The sequence below is a fragment of the Pantherophis guttatus genome, chromosome 3 (assembly GCF_059756535.1).
Source record: "Pantherophis guttatus breed Tessera chromosome 3, ASM5975653v1, whole genome shotgun sequence".
NCBI classification, from domain to species: Eukaryota; Metazoa; Chordata; class Lepidosauria; order Squamata; family Colubridae; genus Pantherophis; species Pantherophis guttatus.
The window spans coordinates 5,404,884-5,426,253 of NC_142065.1; the positions used below are offsets into that span (position 1 = coordinate 5,404,884).

At 42.1% G+C, this 21,370-nt stretch overlaps 2 protein-coding genes across 3 annotated transcripts in view; one reads left to right on the forward strand and one right to left on the reverse strand.

Annotated features, from left to right (window-relative positions):
- RTEL1 (regulator of telomere elongation helicase 1) overlaps positions 1 to 21,370 on the forward strand; it is a 207,794-nt gene that overhangs the window by 588 nt on the left and 185,836 nt on the right. The gene's annotated exons all lie outside the window — the stretch shown is intronic.
- STMN3 (stathmin 3) overlaps positions 16,350 to 21,370 on the reverse strand; it is a 46,901-nt gene continuing 41,880 nt past the window's right edge. Inside the window, exons 4-5 of the mRNA XM_087890981.1 lie at positions 20,754 to 20,945; positions 16,350 to 18,087 (exon numbers count right to left, since the gene is read on the reverse strand). Coding sequence (XP_087747107.1) covers positions 18,028 to 18,087; positions 20,754 to 20,945 — 252 coding nt within the window. The 3' untranslated portion in view covers positions 16,350 to 18,027. The remainder of the gene's footprint in view (positions 18,088 to 20,753; positions 20,946 to 21,370) is intronic.

Below are 21,370 nucleotides of genomic sequence, written 5' to 3' on the forward strand. Positions count from 1 at the left end.
TAGCCGCAGTCCGCCCCCCCCCCAACGTCTGCGGACTCTAACTCCCATCATCCCCATCATCCGGAGGGCTAGGCCGGTTTATACCTAAAAAGAAAAAAAAAGCCCAAAGGGCCTCTATACAATGGGCTTAGGGGATTGGTTGGGAACGTGGAGAGGAGACCACGAGGAGATGACAGGGATGTGAACTTCTCTTGAGGAGTGGTGGGTGGAGGCGGGGAAGAACATTCTGGTAGGAGGCGTAAGGTTGCCATGAAAGTGAAATGGATATATATATATAGGCAGTCCTCGATTTAAGACCACAACTGAGCCCAACATTGCTGTTGTTAAAGTGAGACATTGGTTAAGCGAGTCTTGCTCCGTTTTACGACCTGTCTTGAATCACTGCAGTTGATAAGCTACCCGCTTGTTAAGTGAACCGGGCTTCCCCGTTGAGTTTCCTCGTCAGAAGGTCGCAAAAGTGGGGGGGGGGAATCACATGACCCCGGGACACTGCAACCGTCATAAATATGAACCAGTGGCCAAGCATCTGAATTTTGCTCACATGATCGTGGGGATGCAGCAACGGTCATAAGTGTGGAAAAATGGTCATAAGTCACTTTTTTCGGTGCCGTTGTAACTTTGAACGGTCACTAAATGAACTGTTGTAAGTTGCGGGCTACCTGTACCTGTTTTTGTCAAGTCAAAATCCAACTCTCTGTTACTAGAAATCCATCCTTGGTTTAATGCAGGTTATACTCATATATAGGCTTTATTGAGATGAATGACAGTAGGGAGGTGGGACTCCACCCTCCATATGCCTTGCCTGAGAGAAAATAGCCTGGCCGAGTGGAAGGCGTGTCCCGCGATGGGGCCTTCCTCCCCAATTTGGAGTCCAGATCCCATCATCCCCTGGCCATGCTGGGTATACTAACTAATTATTGTTGCATTATTTTTTTAAAAAAACCAAATACAGTCTGGTCAGAAATGTAAGAAATAGAAAAGGGGAAATTATTAATTTAATATTTAATTTTTTAAAAAAGTTTTGATAAAACATAGATTTATATAATTCTAAAACCGGGCCACATTCATGACAGGGATATTTCCAGCCAACAAGTCATTCTGTGTGCAAGTTGGTCCCAAGTGGCACAGAAAAAGATGAGTACTTGTTTGAATATCCTCATCTTAAGGGAGTCCCAAAGATGCTTCTTTTTCAAGAGGCAACTGGACTTTCTGGATTTTCTTAGAAGACGTTTCACTTCTCCTCCAAGAATTTTCTTCAGCTCTGACTATTCCCCACCATCCAGTGAAAAGCTTCTTCGATGAGAAGCAAAACGTCTTCAAAGAAAAACCAGAAAGTCCAGTTGCCTCTTGAAAAAGCACCTTTGGGACAACCATGACCTGGATGACTGAGAATCTCCGTAGACATCCTCAGGGAGAAATGTTTTCACATGTAATCTTTAGTTCTAGCCAGACCAGTGTGCAGAGATGTTTGTTTAAATGTCTCCAGACTGTCCACTCCTCCTCCTTATATCAGACAGCTCCTCAAGAGGTTTTGTCTGTTTTACTTCAGATTTCTATCTTTTTAATTGTTCTGTTTGAGGTATAATAGTAACCTACGCAAAATTGGGCCTGATTAGGACTGGGAAAGGGAACCACCAGGAAATCCCAAAACTGGGAATTCCCCTGAGTAGAGGAAGGAAAACATTGTGGAAGGAGGCAGGGATAATCACAGCCTATGATTGTCAAGCAGGGGACATAGATGCACCCATGTCATCGACCAGAGAGATCCAGCTGTTGGCTGTTATAAAACCAACCTGCGCTTAATGCAGATTATATTCATATAGGCCTGGTTCCTTTATAGGGATGAGACGTGGGAGCTGGGGATTGACAACCCCCTAACCAGGGATCTCTAAACTTGATATTTTTAAGACTTGTGGACTTCAACTCCCAGAATTTCCCAACCAGCATGTTGCCATGTTTGGAGACACCCCACACTCCAAAAACAGCTTTGGATCAATTTTCCTCTCTCAGCCTACTGCACAGATTGGTGATTGTGTAGAAATATGCAAAGAGGCAGCACTATGTATGTTGACCTGAAAGAAAGGCAAGATGTAAATCTCACAAATAAATATTGATGGACATATTTATTGCAGTCTTTTTTTTGTACTGGGTGTCTCCATCTGTAGGGGGCTGTTATGAGATCCTTCCATTTGTCAAAGAACAAATAAAGCAGAATCAAAGGAGGCTCAATTCTGTTTCCCAGAAACGCTGTGTCTCTTGATATTGCTGGTGCATCTGTTACGGACGGATCATGTCATTGCTGTATTGAGGGCCCGTGGGGGGGTGATGTTGTGGGCTCACATCTGTGAATCTGGAGACATTCTGCTGGTTTAAAGTTTCGCATACATACCCTTGAAGCCATTTTACATTTGCTAATGTCCAGTTCTTCAGATCCCTCCAGGCTCTGTGGCTACCAAAGGGAGCAGAAATATGTATTTTTGTTCTCGGGTGCCAGTATGTGGCCTTCTCTCTGAAATGTTACCACTTTCCCTCTTTGTCAAAATAATTTGCTGGTGAGAAACTTGTACAGATCAAGGTTGTTCCTGATTTTTCCTCTTAGCACTACTTTTGTTTCACTACTTCTCTGTTACTCCTCTCCCCTCCTCCCCACCACTTCCTATATCATCCTGTCAAATGACTGTGTCTTCTTTTACCCTCTTCCCCTTTTATTTATTTATTATAATTATTTTCAGGGACCTAGTACAACACTAGGAAAAAACGGTATTGGAACATTAAGACTGGAAGGTGAAATAGGCTCGGTTTTGTTAAGCAGGGCCTTTGTAAAATATGAGAAGCCTGAATATTTGGAATAACTTTTTCCTTTGGAACCTCCATTGCTCTGAAATTCCACTCTTTTTCTGGGCTGCTTTGCAAGTGGTATGTTGACTTGCGTGCAGCTGATAATAGTGGAGAAAATGAAGTGGGTTGGCAGAAGCTATGACCCTCCTAGTTTGATCAATATCTTAAATTATGATTTTAAAAAGAACTGGGAAGGAATTTTAGGTCTGGTTATAGCTGAGGAGGCAAATACTGGAAGAGGAGAGAATTGGAGGTGGTGGCTGCCAGTTAGTGAGGAAGAAGAGCATGACTGTCCCTCTGGAAATTCCTATATCTGTGACAACAGCTAGAAGCAAGCCACCATCTCGCTGTCTCCTGGTTTCTGAGGCAGCAGCTTATCGTGATCATTTTCTTCCAAGATAGTGTTCTCTGCCATTTCTTCAACCATTACCTGCTGGTAAGAATCAGGTCCAGTATAGCAGTTCCCCCCCTCCTTTTTTTTTTGCTTTAATTTATATGCCGCCCTTCTCCGGAGACTCAGGGCGGCTTACAATGCGTTAAGCAATAGCCTTCATACTTTTGTATATTTATACAAAGTCAGCTTATTGCCCCCACAACTGGGTCCTCAATTTACCTACCTTTGACAGGATGGAAGGCTGAGTCAACCTTGAGCCTGGTGAGATTTGAACTTGCAGTAATTGCAAGCAGCAGTTGTTAATAACAGTGCTTTAGTCCACTGTACTACAGGCCCCTTATTCTTTCATCACTGGAGGTTTTTAACAAGAGATTGGACAACCATTTGTCTGAAGTGGTGTAGGCAGGGTCCCCTGCCTGAGCATGGGGCTGGACTAGAAGGCCTCCAAGGTCCCTTCCAACTCTCTTATTCTATTCTATTATATTCTTGACTCTTGGCAGAGGTAAATTTTTAGCTGAGGTCAGTATCGCCAAAATAGTATTTAGACTTATATACCGCTTCACATTGTTTTCCAGCCCTCTCTAAGTGGTTTACAGAGTTAGCCTATTGCCCTCAACAATCTGGATGGATGGAAGGCTGAGTCGACCTTGAGCAGCCTTTGACTGTTATTGCAGGTCTCTTTGAAAGACTGATCATGTAAAGCACAAAAGATTAATTTTTTTATCTTCTGCCTGCCCAGGCCATCTATTAATGAGCTCCCCATATGGTATCATTTTTATTTATTCTTACCAAGACATTTGCAAAAGCACCTAAGGGTTCCAGTCCCTAAATTTCTATACGAATGTGATGTTTTGTTTTGTTTTTTCATTACATAGATGGAACACACCCACGCTTTCTGCTGAGTTTTTCTCTTTTCAGTAAGTGGAAGCGTCCAGGATGAATCACGTCTCTCATATATGAGCCTGGTTGCTTTTCTGCTTTGTTCTTGCTTCCTAAAAATGACAGCTTGTGATCGGAGCTTATAATGTGGAATTTGCAGCATTGCCTAACATCTTACTTTATGCTTTTATTACCGATTTCCTTGGCAGTGGGCATGCTAAAAAGATAATAACCTGATGCTGTACTGTACTGATATTACAGTCTCAGTAAGCGTGGCCCACAATCAGAAATTCTAGGGATTTGATAGAAGAGAGTAATTGTAGCTTGGGGGTTGAACTGTGATCTGCTTAGTGCTCTCTGAGCTTGGTGGTTTTCTTTGCAGATGTTTCATTGCAGGTAGACCTCAACTTAAAACCATAATTGAGACTGGAATTTCTTCCATGAATTAGTATGGGCCTCCTCTTCCTCAGCCTCTCCCTCCTTCCCTTGGATAGATGCACGTGCCTAACCTGTCTCCTCTGACCAAAACATCCCATCCTATTGTCCCAATGATGCTTTTCCAACTTTCTTGGTGGTTTGCCTTGAAAACATTTTGCTTCTCATCCAGGAAGCTTCTTTAGTTCTTTTTGGATGAGAAGACACAATGTTGCCAAGATTGAGAAACACTGTTCTTACTCCTTTGAACTGATTACGTTATACAATATATGGTCTAATTGGGTGCCTTCTGTGTATTGGGCTATTAAAAAATACTTTGGGGGAATGTTTATCAACAGAGCAAATCCATGAAGAAATAGAAGTTCCTTCCCTCCTTCCCCAGGTTTTATCAATAGATTTTTTTTTTTTATCCCAGAAAGCCACTTGAAAACAACTGCCGTTGAAAAAAAAAATCAATAGATAAATAAAAATGGTGAGTTGTGGTTTCATACCAAGTTTATTTCTTGTTTTTCCTCATTAATCACTTCTTTTGCACAACAACAACCTCAAGTTGACGATGAAATGCATGTGAAATTAAAGGAATCAGATTAGGCTCAAGTATGAAAAAAAATCCATTCATGACACCGTTACACTTCCTTCCTTTTCCGCATCTTTGGAAAGACAAAAAAAACCAAAAAACAAAACAGCACACACTGCACCCTAAGAAGTGACTTTTATGAAAGGCCAATCACATTTAAACTAGACTTCAGGAGAAAACAGGAGGACAGTCCTGGGGAGGATGAAATACCAGAAAAAGTTAAGTTTGCTTTGCCGCACAGGTGTTTTTGAGAACTTCCTGTAAGCTGAGCTTGTGCTGCAGGGAGACAACCCTTGTTACAATGATACGCAATATAAGTTTAACTAGTGATGCTCATAGTAGAACATTTAGAATATACACCTGTAAGAGAGAAAAGAATTCCATTTTACATCGGAAGGAGTGGCACACTTTGGCTGCTGACATTTTGACAAGTTTTTCTTTGTCCCTTCAGTTCTAACTAGATACTTCCGGGGATTGTGGCCTTCACAGCAGAAGAATTGTGACGAGAGCTGTTCCATCTGTCTAATGGAATATACATTCCAGCATCCTTGAATCTTCCTTTTTTCCCCCCAGGTATCAATCTTCTCTCTGGCATTCAACCATCATTGCTCTCTTTTTTGTCAGTTACAGTTTGTAGAAGATACCCAATCAGGGCCATTAATCAGTCCATTTAGGCTAGAACTGGTTCTTAATACAAAAACCTGCTGTGGAATATCATCAGTAGCACCATAAACACGCCTTCCTTGCCTCAGCCATCCAGGAATTTGTGTGTGTGTGTGTGTGTGTGGTACATGCGTCTGGTTTTTGCTACATGCACTTGGATGATGTCACAGTTGGCAACTCTGCAATACACGCAGGCACATAAACACACCTTGCAGCATCGGCTTTGGAGGCATGGCGCCAGTAGCATCAGGCAACCAAGAAAATATCTACAGTTAATGGAAGATATTAACCGAGGAGCAGCAGCGAGAACCACCATGGAATGCACTGCTCAGAGAATAGCCACACTGGGCACCAAAAGAGGACATAACATTTATTATTAACACTAGGGTTTGTTTCACAATGCAGCAATATAACACCATCCCAAAGGAAAACCAAGTTAATGTAGGCACCAACATACATTTGTATCAGAGGACTTAAGGTTTGACAACGTGGTTTCGGGCAGATTCGTTGCTTTCTTAAAATAGGTGTGAGATGTTAACCCATTTACATAAGACAGGACTACTGTTGCCTTCTTTTGGGCTTAATAATGCCAAGAAGATTTATAACTAACTTCAAAGTTTTTTACTTCCATACAAAGAACAGATTTCGGTAATTAAGATACAGAGACAGAACAGCTCCCAAAGTTTTCAGTTCCCAGGCCACCTTATTTACTTTCTCTCTCGCACATAAAGTAATTTTAGCAAATATCTAATTTTTAGGTATTGGTTATAATGATTTTGTACATAGTCTTCCAAAATAAAGGGTCTGCCACTAGCAACCTCTGTTCCAGATGTTTATTTTAGCAGAGACTAAAATATATATATATCAATGGCTCACAAAAAAATTAATTGATTTGGATCTGCAAAGATGGTATGCTGTGCTCTTCTGCAGGAATTTCATTTCTTATCCTGGTTTTGTGTTTCTCAGCCCTGCCCCCCACCTGTCTCTATGCTTGGTTAGTCCTCCTGGGCCAGTGTAGAATTTTGATTTAGTTTTATTTTTTTCCACCTAAAGATTGTATTTAAAAAAAAAAAAATTCTTGGCTTTCTCAAGATTACTGAGACCTTTCTGTTTTTCGCGGATCATATTTTTGTGGCTCCGTAAGGAACAAGTCTTAGGAGGATGATTTGGTTATTAATATAAAATGGTTATTATTAGTGTAAAATTTGTGTATAATGCAGCAGATAGTAATAGACTTGGATGGAAGTGCACTGATGTAAATTTAACTGGGTTTGTGTGTTCGGATTTTTTAAAAAAACATTATTTCAAATAGATTTTTCATTTGAGTCTTTTTCTATGCTTGATTTGTACTTATTTGCACCCATTCTACCCTATCATGGAAAAGCTTATTTTCTTTGCCACACACTCACACACGCACATTGATGCTGGACTTACTTCTGGACCTTTCTATGTACCCAGCTATTCTCCTAAAATAATTTTATTTACACGAGGGATTCCAGTGACTGATGAAAAAGCCCATCCAATAAATGTCTCTAATATTTACTTAACAACTTCATTGTATTTTCGGCTAATTTTTCCTGGCATATGCTTTCTAGAAGCACTTGGATATTAAGGTGAATGAATGAATGTCATTCTTTATATACCTAAACACTACATGGAAGAATTCATTGGTTGCCAAAGAGAGCCTTCTACAACCTGATCTCAGCCATCAGATGTTTTTGACAAGGAAGCCCAGTTGGCAGAGACATTTGGGGTGATTTCTCAACTTTGGCAACTTTAAGACATGCAGACTTCAACTCCCAGGATTCCCACCGGCTGGGGAATTCTGGGAGTTGAAGTCCGCTCGCCTTTAAAGCTGACAAGGTTGAGAAATACTGGTCCAAACCAGTGTATTTCAAAGTGATTAGGTAGAAGAAGGATGCTGAAGGCTAATCCACCCATCCTTGTTTCTGATTCGATTGAAACACAATATTGTGACTTCTGTGTGCGCACAACTTTAGCTCTAACAGTACAAACACATCCACGACATTTAAATATATTTTTCAGTTGGACCAGTTCTTTCTTGAGCGAACAGCTATCGAGTAGCAAAAGCGGAGGCGTATAAATCTACCCCCTTAGCCTGTAATCCTACACTCAATTCCATTGAACTCCACAAAACATATACCTAGGAAGAGCCATACATTAATCTGGGCTCTACATCTTCCCATCATTTTGCACATCAACGCCTCCAGATATCGTGTGGAATTAGGAAGACGAGAAAGCTCCCACAGAGCTGGATATCCTGTCATTAAAGTGGCACCTTGCCCTGATTTCCTAGGAACCAGATAAGCTCCTCTGCTTTTCTAGGAAGTGAGATGGGAGTGAAAACTTTCAAAATGCCTCACTTAGCCATTCGCCTTCCTTCCTCCCTCCCTTTGAAGAGATGATCCCATTTTCTGCCTCACCTGCTGTTGAATCCCTTCTTTTCATGTCCCTCCAGATTTTTCCCGTTCTTTGGCTACTTTCACAAACATGCTTAGCCTACTTACCGAATCGATTCATTTTTCCGGGATTGCAAAGGACGCCGAATGCCATGCTAACGAAAGGAGACGAGTTTGCACAATATGCTGAAAGGGACATTGCACAAACACACAAACCAGGCTTCCCACGTTGGGCAAACACAGCTGCTAGGTTTGTAGCTGCCTGGTTAATGGTCTGGACTGCTGGACATACCCTCAATGAAGATGGGGATGAAGTGAGACATCTAGAGACCATAGACCTGGTGTGGGTGATTCCACTACTGGGCCCCAGACCCATGAAGCAGATCCAGCAAGCCCACAGGATCCCTTGCCTGCCCTCACAGACCCTTTCTCAAGACCCTCAAGTCCAACCACCTGATCCTAAGCAGAGACCTGTGATAACTCCTTAGATCTGAGAAACATGCCAAGAAACAAACAGCAGAAGAGTCCATTGCCACAGCTCTGTATGGGGTGGAGAATGAGAAGGGACCTTGGAGGTCTTCTAGTCCAAGCAGGAAACCCTGTCCTATTTCAGACAAATGGTTGTCTGAAAACCTCCAGTGTTGGAGCGCCTACTCTTCAGGGTGGATTTATCGGCCTTGCTCTCTGGGTGCAGAGGTTGAAAATGAACTTTTTGAGCCAACTATCTTGCTGTGGATTCCACCTTTCTGTGTGTCTCCTTTCTTTTATCCTGGATTTGTCACTTGCTCATTGGATTCTTGTCTTGACCTGTGTTAAACCCATGGACCACGCTTGCTGTCTTAAAATACAAGTAAAAAGACTCACAAAGTTTTGCCTATCACTGGATTATGGCAGGCATCCGGGCGCCTATCTCTCTGGCTGGCAGCCAGCAATTTTGGCACAGAAAAGATAAGCATTGTGTGAACACAATCATTAGCAAAATTAAGGGGGCAGTTTTTCAGAACACCGTTTACCGTCACTAGCCCATTTTCTGAATTTTCACAATATATGGAACCATAAACCAGGGTTGTAAACACCCAGCGAACCACTAGGTAATAGTAAAAGAGAGTTTTTGCTACTACTTAGCGGTTGGCTGGATTTTTTGACATGCAGAACTGGTAGCCCTACTCTAAACCAATCAAACAGTCTGTGTTATTTTTATAAGCCACCTAGAGTCACTGAAAGTGAGCAGGAGGCCATGTAAATTTTCTAAGTAAATAAATAAATTTGTGCAACGCGCTAAGACGTAGCAAATCAACTTTAAAAATCAATTATAATGAAAATTAGCCAATGTTAGCAGTGTGGTATCAATTTTTTTACTTCTGAAGTGGGTTCTGCCAGCACGTATACCAAATGTCCAATTGTGGGGACATTTGGTATATTCAAACATATACCAAAATGTCCAATAGTGGGGTTAGATTAAATGAACATTCCTTAAAATGTGAAGCAAACAGCTATTTTTTTCCTTTCCATAGCAATACTCAATTCAGACTCTCGTCTTACTTGAGAGCTAGCTTTCCATTTTCTGTCTAATTTACTACTTTCTGACCTCAAATGAATAACTGCAAGCAGGAATGTTTCACCATTTTGCTTGCACTCCTGAGTAACAGCGTTTCTGATTGTTGTCAACATTGAAATAAAAACATCAATTGTTAGAGTACCTAAATTTACAGCAAATCCGAATTACACACCACACAAACTCACAGCATCACACCAAACTAAGACTATTGTCATCGTCGTCGTCGTCATCCTGCAGACATTTTCACCGTTCCCACCTGGATGGTTACTTTTACAGACAATTCTATTTTCCCTTAGAATTTATTTAACTCTATTTACGCATTTTAAATATATCAAATGCAGATAAAACAATTCTGCTTTATAGGTCGGTGCTTTCACCAATGATTGTTCCTAGAACTGATTGATTAACTAGAACTTTTGAACCCAGTTCTTCTATCTATCCTGTTCCCAGGCATATTATGGTATCTCTTGACCCTGACTGATGCCGTCAATGGCTCTTCCCTTTTTTCTAAGTTAACTAAAAATTCTCTGCAGCATCATGGCCCTTTTCTTTGGATGCGAAGATAAAATGCTTGCTCAGGACTTCTTTTATGAATGCCAGGCTGGATATTTTATATATTAAGGAAAGTAAACCTGACTTCCAGCTGTTTGTTTGTCTTCCTTGATCAGTTCAGTGGATAAAACATTCACCTTTGTCTAACTAACTAATTTGCCTGTGTGTTTTACTTTTCCTATATGCTACAGGTAATCTGTGGGAACTGCTCTCTCTTCTTCAAAGATTTCTTGAATGTTCTTTCCATGATACCATACTTCACTCCTTGCCCATCAGTCCCTGAGGCCGTTTCAGTTTCGGACAACAAGCTATACTTTTTCTATCCATCTGAGAACAATGATTCTAATACAGCTGCGTAAATGTACTGTCTGTGAGACATACCTAATTTCCCTCACCCTTCATCAGCATGCTCCCAAGCAATCTTTCTTGACAGATGTTCATCCCGTTTCTGAATTTTAAAGCAAAGGTCTCCAAATTTGATAACTTTTAAGACTTGGGGACTTCAACTTAAAATCCCCCAAGTCTTAAAGTTTACCATATTTGGAGACCCCTGTACTAAAGATAAAAATTCCTGCCCCATACAAAGGCAGAGAATCTAGAGAAGACCGAGAATTCACAAGCCATCCCTAAAGTGACATTATTCACATCCACTAGAATTTACAAAATGGCAAATTGGTTCTGGAAACGCCATATCCTGATGTCAGCCTTACCAGGTGGACCAGACGGGAATCATAACCGGGTGAACTGGTTTATTGCAAAGCTACATGAACAGAATTTTGTAAGTCTGAAAGTACAATTCTCCCACCGTCTCTTTTTACAGCTGGAGAAGCTGGGAAGGATCCCTTCTTGAGTCTCTTTCTCTACCCGTTATGCAGCGGAGGGCTCAGCTGTCTCTTATCTGACTGTTCCCTCGGCAGCATCTCTTATGTCCTGTCTCCCAAGATCTTTCCCACATACTGTTTCGATCTGGTGCCTGGAAAGCCACAACAGAGATCTAATTAGAGACTGCAAAGACAGAGAACTTTAGAGATTCAGGAGAATTTAGAACCAAACGAAACGTGGAAATACCCAGACTAGGATTAAGTATTAGTTACACAAAGGGAATACACACATATTCGATTCAGGAAGTTGGCATTGGGGTATAATTTAGCATTCCAAAGTCAGGTCAGCATCTAATTCAATAAATAACTCAAAGATAGATAGATAGATAGATAGATAGATAGATAGATAGATAGATAGATAGATAGATAGATAGATAGATAGATAGATAGATGATGGATGGATTGATCTGCCATCTTCACCTTAGTGATTTACTGGCATCCTGTCATAAATTGTTAGGATGAGGGGGAGAGGAAGTAGACCATTGGCATGGAGACAGTAGAGATGAGCAAGAGGGGGGAGAGGTGACAGGCTTGATGGAAGCCAGAGATATGGGAACCGGCCTCTTCCAGTCTTCAGGCCGCAGAGCCTGCAAAAAGAATGCAAACTGCACTAAGTGGCACCAAACATCCGAGCTGTTTCCTAAACACCTATGCGGCACGCCATTGGATGAAGAAGACAGACCAGTCAAGGGCCCTGGAGAAGGGTGAATTCTGTAATGCTTTGCGCGGGAACTTCAGTTCTAGCCTTGCTTTTCTTGCAACCACTAATCCTTAGTAAAAAAGAACCTATCACTTCAATCAAATGGAGTCGAGAGTCTTTCTTTCCTAGGGACCTAGCTGGGGCAGGTCTGACAGAGATAGATAGATAGATAGATAGATAGATAGATAGATAGATAGATAGATAGATAGATAGATAGATAGATAGATACTTTGGCTGTTTTGGCATTTATGGCCAATATAGGTCAAACATGGTCATAGTGGATCAGTGATACTTTGGCATTTGTTTTGTATTTTATCAATCGGGATCAGTTTATTAGGGGAGAGGACGTTTCAGTGCAAAATCTTTATTATACCTGCTATTTTGAAGAGATATTTGTTAAGCACAGTCTTTTAGGCAGGCAGTACAATATGGACACCTCTGTTGTTCCTTGGCTGTTAATTAGCTTTTTCAAAAAAAAAAAAATTCTAAAAATATTTTTAGCTACATTTAAGTGTATCTCGCCCTGAGAGTTGCTGCTTATCGGGCCACCGATAATTTTTAGAAATCAATCAATAACTAAAGAAATATCAGCCAGCCTTCACAACAATATATTAAGGAATTGGGTACCGTTTGATGACGCCGGGAAATCCTGTTGGAATTTGTAGAAAGTAACATCTTCAGATAAAAATTTTTTGGGGGGGGGGGCTTGTCCTAAATTGGACTCCATTAGGAAAACTACGAAAGAGTCCACTTTGTTATTTTTTTTTTCATTGTTGATAACCGCCTCAAAAAATGAAGCCAACCCTTTTGGAAACAGGAATATTTTCTTGACACCATCCCCAGGCAGAAGATGAAAAGGACAGCCACGATATCCACAGATTTGAAAGTGGGGAAAAAGTAAAAGATTGTCCTGCTTGAGCATCACTTTCATTTTATTTCTGGAGGGTTCAAGATAACTTCAGTTACATCAACTAAGTTGGCCGCAGACTTGCAATATTACAACCTCTTTACGTACTAATTTTTGGAATCCCTTCGAGCTGTTGATGGCAGCCAAGCTCAAACAACATTATTTTATGCAATTGAAAGCCTATAAGATGGATGGATGGATGGTTCTCCAGGAATCTGTCCATGGCTTGGAAAATATGGGTTTTTCCTCCCACCTTTTTCCCTGGAAAAACTGCAAAGGAATACAGGAAGATGTCTCACTGCAATTCAGCCCCGATTCATCTACCTAGCTTGCTGAGGAATTCTGGGAGTTGGAAACCCACAAATCTTAAAGTTGCCACGTTTGGAGACCTCTGACAGTGGCAGGCAAAAGAGTTCTAGCTGGGACAGTTTGAATCCTACCACAAGAGTCCTCCAAAGCTAGGATTTTGATGCTGCATTGATATTATTTGCGTTATATAGACTCCTGAGACCAAAAACGCTAATGTTGGATTTGCATTGGTTATTTACAAGGAAGAAAAACCATAAATCACAGAAATTTGAGATGGTGGCACAAAATGTCACCAGCATAAATAAGTCTAACCAGTATATTAGTTTAGCACAGCAATATCAAAACCCATCTTGGCCTCTTTTCTTCTCTTCAGGAGGCTGGCACCATAAACTAAATAACTAATTAAATAACCTACTTTTCTTTCTTTCTTTCTTTCTTTCTTTCTTTCTTTCTTTCTTTCTTTCTTTCTTTCTTTCTTTCTTTCCTTCCTTCCTCCCTCCCTCCCTCCCTCCCTCCCTCCCCCTATCTTTCCTTCCTTCCTTCCTCCCTTCCTTCCTTCTTTTTTTGACTAATGCTAAGAAAATATGCATGGGAATTGCATGGGAAAGGTGTGAGAATTATAATTTTTGTTTAGAAGTCTTTCTTCCTCCTTCTTTCTTTCTTCCTTCCTTCCTTCCTTCCTTCCTTCTTTCCTTCCTTCCTTTTTTGGCTAATGCTAAGAAAATATGCATGGAATTACATGGGAAAGGTGTGAGAATTATAGTTTTTGTTTAGAAGTCTTTCCTTCCTTCTTTCCTCCCTCCCTCCCTTCCTTCCTCCTTCTTTCTTTCTTTCTTTCTTTCTTTCTTTCTTTCTTTCTTTCTTTCTTTCTTTCTTTCTTTCTTTCTTTCTTTCTTTCTTTCTTTCTTTCTTTCTTTTTTAGCTAATGCCAAGAAAATATGCATGGGAATTACATGGGAAAGGTGAGAATTAGTTTTTATTTAGAAGTCTTTCCTCCCTCCCTCCCTCTTTTCTTTCTTTCTTTCTTTCTTTCTTTCTTTCTTTCTTTCTTTCTTTCTTTCTTTCTTTCTTTCTTTCGTCTTTCTTTCTTACTTACTTTCTTTCTTTCTTTCATCTTTCTTTCTTTCTTTCTTTCTTACTTTCTTTCTTTCTTTCTTTCTTTCTTTCGGCTAATGCTAAGAAAATAGGCATGAGAATTATAGTTTTTCCTTCCTTCCTTCCTTCCCTCCCCCCCTCCCTCCTTCCTTCCTTCCTTCCTTCCTTCCTTCCTTCCTTCCTTCCTTCCTTCCTTCCTTTGATTAATGCTAAGAAACTCTGCATGGGAATTACATATTATTTTGTTTTTCTTTTTTTATGACTAATGATAGGGAATTATAATTTTTCTATAGAATCCTTCCTTCCTTCCTTTCTTTCCCTCCCTCCTTCCTTCCTTCCTTCTTCCTCTTCCTTCCTTCCTTCCTTCCTTTCTTCCTTCCTTTCTTTCTTTCTTTCTTTCTTTCTTTCTTTCTTTCTTTCTTTCTTTCTTTCTTATCTCTCTTCTGAGCAAGGGCACTGAAAGATGACACTTTTGCAGATACATAGAGCTTGGTTCCTGCCTTCCCAAAATCATTTGGCTTAGAAAATGAAACCTGATCTTGGGAAACCTGATCTTGGGACTTGGGAATACCGAGACTGAAACCTATGGAGACAGAAGAACCCTATAATATTAAACATTAACCCTAATCAAATGAAGTAATATTTGAGCTCAATAGGAATTACTTTTAACTACTTAAACAAAAGGTCAGGAAAGGGAAAAAGTAAGCTGCCTTTTGCCAACCACAATGCCTAATAAATCTGTTGAACTATGAAAAGATACGGAGGTGGCCATTAACTTGGATGTCTTTCAAAGAGAATGGGAAAAAAATTAATGGAGAACTAGTCTATCAAGAGGTACAGAATAACAGAGTTGGAAGGGACCTCAGAGGTCTTCTAGTCCAATCCCCTGCTCAAGCAGGAGACCCCATACCATTTCTGGCAAACAGCTGTCCAGTTTCTTCCTTAAAAACTCCAGTGATGAAGCACCCACAACCTCTGGTCTTGAGGATTGTCTTATCTCCAGGTTAGAGGCAGAGGTGCTATTCAGTTTAAGCAAACTGGTTTGAGGTTAAGTGCCTCCAAATACCAATTGCAAAGGAGCCCAACAAGGGGAGAATTTCAGTCTCCATTTCCTTGTGAACATCTGGGAGAAAGATAATGCTGAACTAAGATGAAACCTGGTCTGATCCAAGAGGATAATCTGTACTAAAATACATCTCAGAACTGATTTCCCCCCCCCCAGGTGATAGTAATGATGTTAATGACAGTGATGTGAATCAATCTATTATCAATGTTTCCGAACCTTGGTTGCTTTAAGACAAGCGGACTTCAACTCCCAGAATTCTGGGAGATGAAGTCCAAGTGCCCAAGGTTGAGAAACATAGTTTATTATTACCATCCCTACATCATAATTCACTAACCAAAGGGTTCTAATCTCACAGCCATCCAAACAGGCCAGGCTGAAACAAATTGCCAACACCACTCAGAGACCAACTTGCCTGAAGATTAAATTCATACTAGCTCTCTCCCATTTCACCCAAACACATGGCCAGCCTTCTGGAAGAGCCGGTGGAAAAATTCCTCTTGATATTGGGGTTAAAATGTCGTGGATACAAGCCCCGGGAAGGTCTATTGAAAACAGCACTGGCTCTGATATTTGACGGGTTGCTTCATCTGAATTTAAACACCTGCCATGGGGACTAGAAACTTCTGCCTATTAAAACAGCCTTCCTTCATAAGACCTATCTCCACACCAGCCATTTGGGAACTGACAAAGCTGGGACGATCGTCTGCTGTTGTTTTTTTCCTGGCGCTTTCCCTGCAATTTAAATATGCCTTTTTTTAATGTGTTTATTATCATCATCATTATTGCAAACTGAAAAATGAGCTAGAAATGGAAGGGGGAAAAAAAAGTAACAGCGATCACTCGATCGATGCTGGGCGTATATTTTGCCATTCCAAATCAGGGATTCACCTGATCCAGTTTGAAAAATAAAATAAAATAAAAAGGGACGATCAGTTCTTACCTACTTTTTCAACAATTCAAATTGACACGTGCCTAAAACACTCTATGACCCGTCAAAACATTTCCTCCCTTTAGCATTCTGTTATGCTGCAAACTTCACCCGTTTTCTTTTTTTGTTTCTCAATCCTTTCTTTGAGACAGCACCCCCATACACACACACTACTTAACCGAGACCAAAGTTATCCCATTCTTATATCTTTTACTACAGCAGCCCTCCTACAAAACAAAAACAAGGGGGTCTCACCGAGGCCTTATAAAGTGGTACTAACACTTCACGCAATCTTAACTCTATCCTTCTTTCTAGGGTCTCTCTTTCGGATGGTCACCAGTTCCTCAATTCCTCAGGCAGAAAAAAGACTTTTCACGCTCTTAAATGCTCAAGGAATATCTACGTCAACCTCTTTGAAAATATAGCTAGTGAGCCCCGGGCAAGGCGAGGAGGAGCTTCAAACGAGACCCTTTTCCATCTTTAGAGAAAAATTAGCTTAACATGTCCAGAGACAATGTTTAGCTGAGATCTCGTGGGCCGCTCTCCGGCCAAGCCCCTTTCCTGCTGTGCGATGCCGATGACCACACATCACACCCAACGACTCTACATGTCCCGCGGTCCTTAAACCTGGAGAGAGATTTTGGAAAATAGCAATAGCGCCTAGACCAGTGTTTCTCAACCTTGGAAGCTTGAAGATGGGTGGACTTCAACTCCCAGAATCCCCCAGCCAGCAACGCTGGCTGGGGGATTCTGGGAGTTGAAGTCCACCCATCTTCAAGCTACCAAGGTTGAGAAACACTGGCCTAGACTTATATACCGCTTCACCGGTGCTTTACAGCCCTCTCTAAGCGGTTTACAGAGTCGGCCTATTGCCCCCCCCCCAAAAAAAACCAATCTGGGTCGCACCATTCAGTCTTAAAAGTCAGATTTAGGTTTGAGTTTGGATCGGGCAACATTTCACGCCTGCTGTTTGGGGTGGTGTTTATTTTTAAAAAAACAAACTCAAGCCTCTATAAGGAACCTTCCCTTTCTTGTAAATCAATCATGAAAGCAAATATAGGTGTCTCTTAATCGAAACCCGTCAACTCTCCGGTCGTAACTTTCCTCACCAAGAAAGCAGGGGCCTTGTGAGATTTTTTTTTTAATTATTTTTTTTCCCCTCCCAGGCAAACCTCTGGGAAGAAATAGAAGGAAGAAACCACCACAAATAGCGGTTCGGATGTGTGCGTACCATTCCCCTCTCCCCCGTTTGCAAATAGAAAGTGGCTTTTTTTTCCGTTTGCAGCGTGCAACTTAACTCAAGATGTCTTCCTTCAGCATAGGGTGTGTGAGATAGGCCTTGGCAGGGGTGAGTCCTCTTTTTACCAGTCTCCTTGGCTGGGGGAAGGAGGGATTGGGGGCAGGGGCGAATAATCAGACCGATGGGGGTTCATAGAGAAGCAGCCTTTTCGCAACGCGGCCAAACACCTCGCAAAAGCGTCCCCTTTCGTTCTTGTGCATTAAACGGTTTGCGTTTTGTTTCCGAACAGCCCAAAGGAAAAAAAAAAAAAGCTGATTTGATGGATGCTTATATTCAAGGTTCAACTAATGGCTAGTCGGCTGGGAGATCTCTATGAACCTCCACGTTAAAAGATACAGAGAGGGAGAAAGACATGGAGCTCGTACACCGGAGGGCGGGGAGGGGGGTGGGAAAGTGGGGAGAAATTGAAAAGAAAACGGAGAAAACGGATGTTGCCCTGTCTAGACAAAAATAATTTTTAAAAAAGAAGTTGGGATTGGTGGGTTAGTTATTAGGAAGCAGGTGTCAGCTGTGTAGAAAAGCCACTTATCCAGAAATCTCTTCCCGTTGTTCCTTGTTTCGGCGCACTTCAGCTGCGTGCAGTTCCTGCAAAACATAGAGGTGATAACAGGTGTGAATCAGGGGTGGGTTGTAAAATTTTTTACTACCGGTTCTGTGGGCGTGGCTTATTTTGTGGGTGCGGCTTGATGGTCATGTGACAATTCTATAGGATTTAGCGGAGGTACTGGTCTACCAGGCTTTTAACTGCTTGCAGAGCTGTACTGATTTACCCATTTGTTTTTGCAGGCACCGGTCTACTCATATATTTTTGCAGGCACTGGTCTACCCATTTATTTTTGCAGGCACCGGTCTACTCATTTGTTTTTGGAGGCACCGGTCTACCGCCACACTGCCTTTTAACACTGATCAGCTGTAGGGCGGCCCTTTGAAACCCCCCCGGCAAGAGTTTAAACAGTTTTTTTTCCTTCTAGCCGATCAGCTGGGACTCAGGAGGCAGCAATAGATTGGGGGTGGGGCCAAATAAAAGGTAAGAATAACGTGGGGGGGCGGGGGGAGCAGAACCAGTTCGGTGATGTCATATCGTCACCGCTACCGGCTCGGCAGAACCGGGCCAAACCGGGAGGAACCCACCACTGGTGTGAATGCAGCACAATGATTTGCATTGCAAGGATAAGCACCTCGGTGGTGGGATTGCCCATCCTGACAAACATTACAGGTAGTCCTCGAACATACGACGGCAATCGAGCCCAAAATTTCTGTCGCTAAGCGAGACAGTTATTAAGTGAGTTTTGCCCCATTTCCTTGTTACGGTCATTAAGCGAATCACCACAGTTATCAAGTTAGTAACCCGGTCGTTAAGTGAATCTGGCTTCCCCCATTGACTTGGCTTGTCGCAAAAGGTCGCAAAAAGGGGTCACGTGACACACACTCCCAGGACACTGTGACCGTCATAAATATGAGTCAGTTGCCAAGCGTCTGAATTTTGATCCCCTGACCATGGGGATGCTACAATGGACATAAGTGTGAGAAACGGTCAGAAGCTCCTTTTTCCAGTAACTATGAATGGTCATTAAGTTGAGGACTGACTGTACTCCCATGGGACAGTGGATGGAAAGTTGGGGGAGGAAGAGAGGGCAGGAAACGTGCCTCCTGCTATCGTAGAACGTTTTTTTTGTATTATTTGTATTATTTCTGTTGTAAGCCGCCCAGAGTCCCTAGGGAGTTGGGCGGCATAGAAATATGATAAATTAAATTAAATTAAATTAAATTAAATTAAATTAAATTAAATTAAATTAAATTAAATTAAATTAAATTAAATTAAATTTTCCCCCTCAACACTGGCAATGTTAAGATGCATGGCCTTCAGCTCCCAGAATTCCCCAGCCAGCCATGTTGAAGTAGAAGATCCACGCATCTTAAAAAGTTCAAATTCAACAAAGCGTGTTGGGTATGATTGAGAGGAGGGGTCCTTGGTGCTCTCCGAGCTTGGTAGTTTTCTTGCAGATGTTTCATTTCCCAAACTAGGTAACATCATCAGGGCTAGCTGGGATAAGGAAATGGCTGCAAGAAAACAGCCAAGCTCAGAGAGCACCAAGGACCCCTCTGAGCTACAAATATTCTCCTTTAGTGGTTGAGAAGATCTTGGCTTGATTCCAGGGTTCTTCACCCTACCAGGTGTGTCCTACTCATGGTGTCCACCAGTGGTGGAATTCAATTTTTTTTACTACCGGTTCTGTGGGCGTGGCTTGGTGCTTGGTGGGCGTGGCAGGGGAAGAATACTGCAAAATCCCCATTCCCTCCCCACTCCTGGGGGAAGGATATTGCAAAATCCCCATTCCCTCCCCACTCCTGGGGGAAGAATATTGCAAAATCCCCATTTCCTCCCCACTCCTGGGGGAAGGATATTGCAAAATCTCCATTCCCACCCCACTCTGGGGCCATACACTCTGCGTATTTGCTGGTTCTCCGAACTGCTCAAAATTTCCGCTATCAGTTCTCCAGAACCTGGCAGAACCTGTTGAAGAGCAACCCTGTTGTCCACCTACTAGTTGGTGTCCATCTCGACAGATATATATTAGCAATGGCACTTAGACTTATATACCGCTTTACAGTGCTTTTACAGCCCTCTCTAAGTTTACAGAGTCGCTCTAAGTTTACTCTAAGTTTACTCTAAGTAAACTCTAAGTTTACAGAGTCAGCATATTTCCCCCAACAATCTGGGTCCTCATTTTACCCACCTGGGAAGGATGGAAGGCTGAGTCAGCCTTGAGCCTGGTGAGATTTGAACTGCCAAATTGCCGGCAGCCGGCAGTCAACAGAAGTCCCCTGCAGTACTGCACTCCAACCACTGCACCCCCATGGCTCATACATTGCTGTGATTTAAATCTTTTTTTTTTTTTTTAATTTGATTTATATGCCGCCCTTCTCCGGAGACTCAGGGCGGCTTACAATGCGTTAAGCAATAGCCTTCATTCTTTTGTATATTTTATACAAAGTCAGCTTATTGCCCCCACAAACTGGGTCCTCATTTCACCTACCTTAGAAAGGATGGAAGGCTGAGACAACCTTGAACCTGGCAAGATTCGAACCAGCAGAAATTGCAGGCAGCTGTGTTAATAACAGGGTGCACTAAACCACTGTACTATCAAGGCTCTTTTGTCGTTACTCTTGTGCGTTACCCGCAGCCTCACCACGAGGGCAGCTTAGGGTCGAAGACATGAGCTGTTGGGATTTGTCGACGGTGCCCTTACCTTTTCGCGGAGTCGCTCCCTCAAGGCAGCTAGGTGAGCTTCGCGGATCTCCTTGCTGAGCTCCATCTTGTAGTTGAGTTTCTCCTCAGCCAGCCGGCTGAAGTTGTTGTTCTCTTCCAGAGCCTTGTGTAACACTTCCCGCTCGTGTTCGCGCTTCTCTGCAAGCTGCTTCAGGACCTGAGCTTCCTGGTTCTGCAAGAAAACCCATAAAAGCAGAGGTGATTCAGGAGCTCTTGAGTAGCCGACGGTCAGGGAAGCTGTCCCAAGAAGCAGCACCATTGCCATGGATTTTTAAAAGCCATCACAACACCTGGCTCTCCTCGATCAACAGGACTGGTAGGACTGGTAGAACAGGGGTCTCCAAACTTGGCGACTTGAAGACCTGTGGACTTCAACTCCCAGGATTCCCCAGCCAGCCATTGAGCATTCTTATACATAGAGTATGTTTGTGTGCGCGCTTGTGCGTTGTTTTGCTTTTCCTCCTAATCAAGGAACCACTGAGAACATTCCCACCAACACTGACAAGGCAAGCTACTTGTATACTGTATGCACAAAAAGGCAAATCCCACTCCCTTCTAGCCCTGATGATGTTACCTAGTTTGGTGATAAAATGTCTG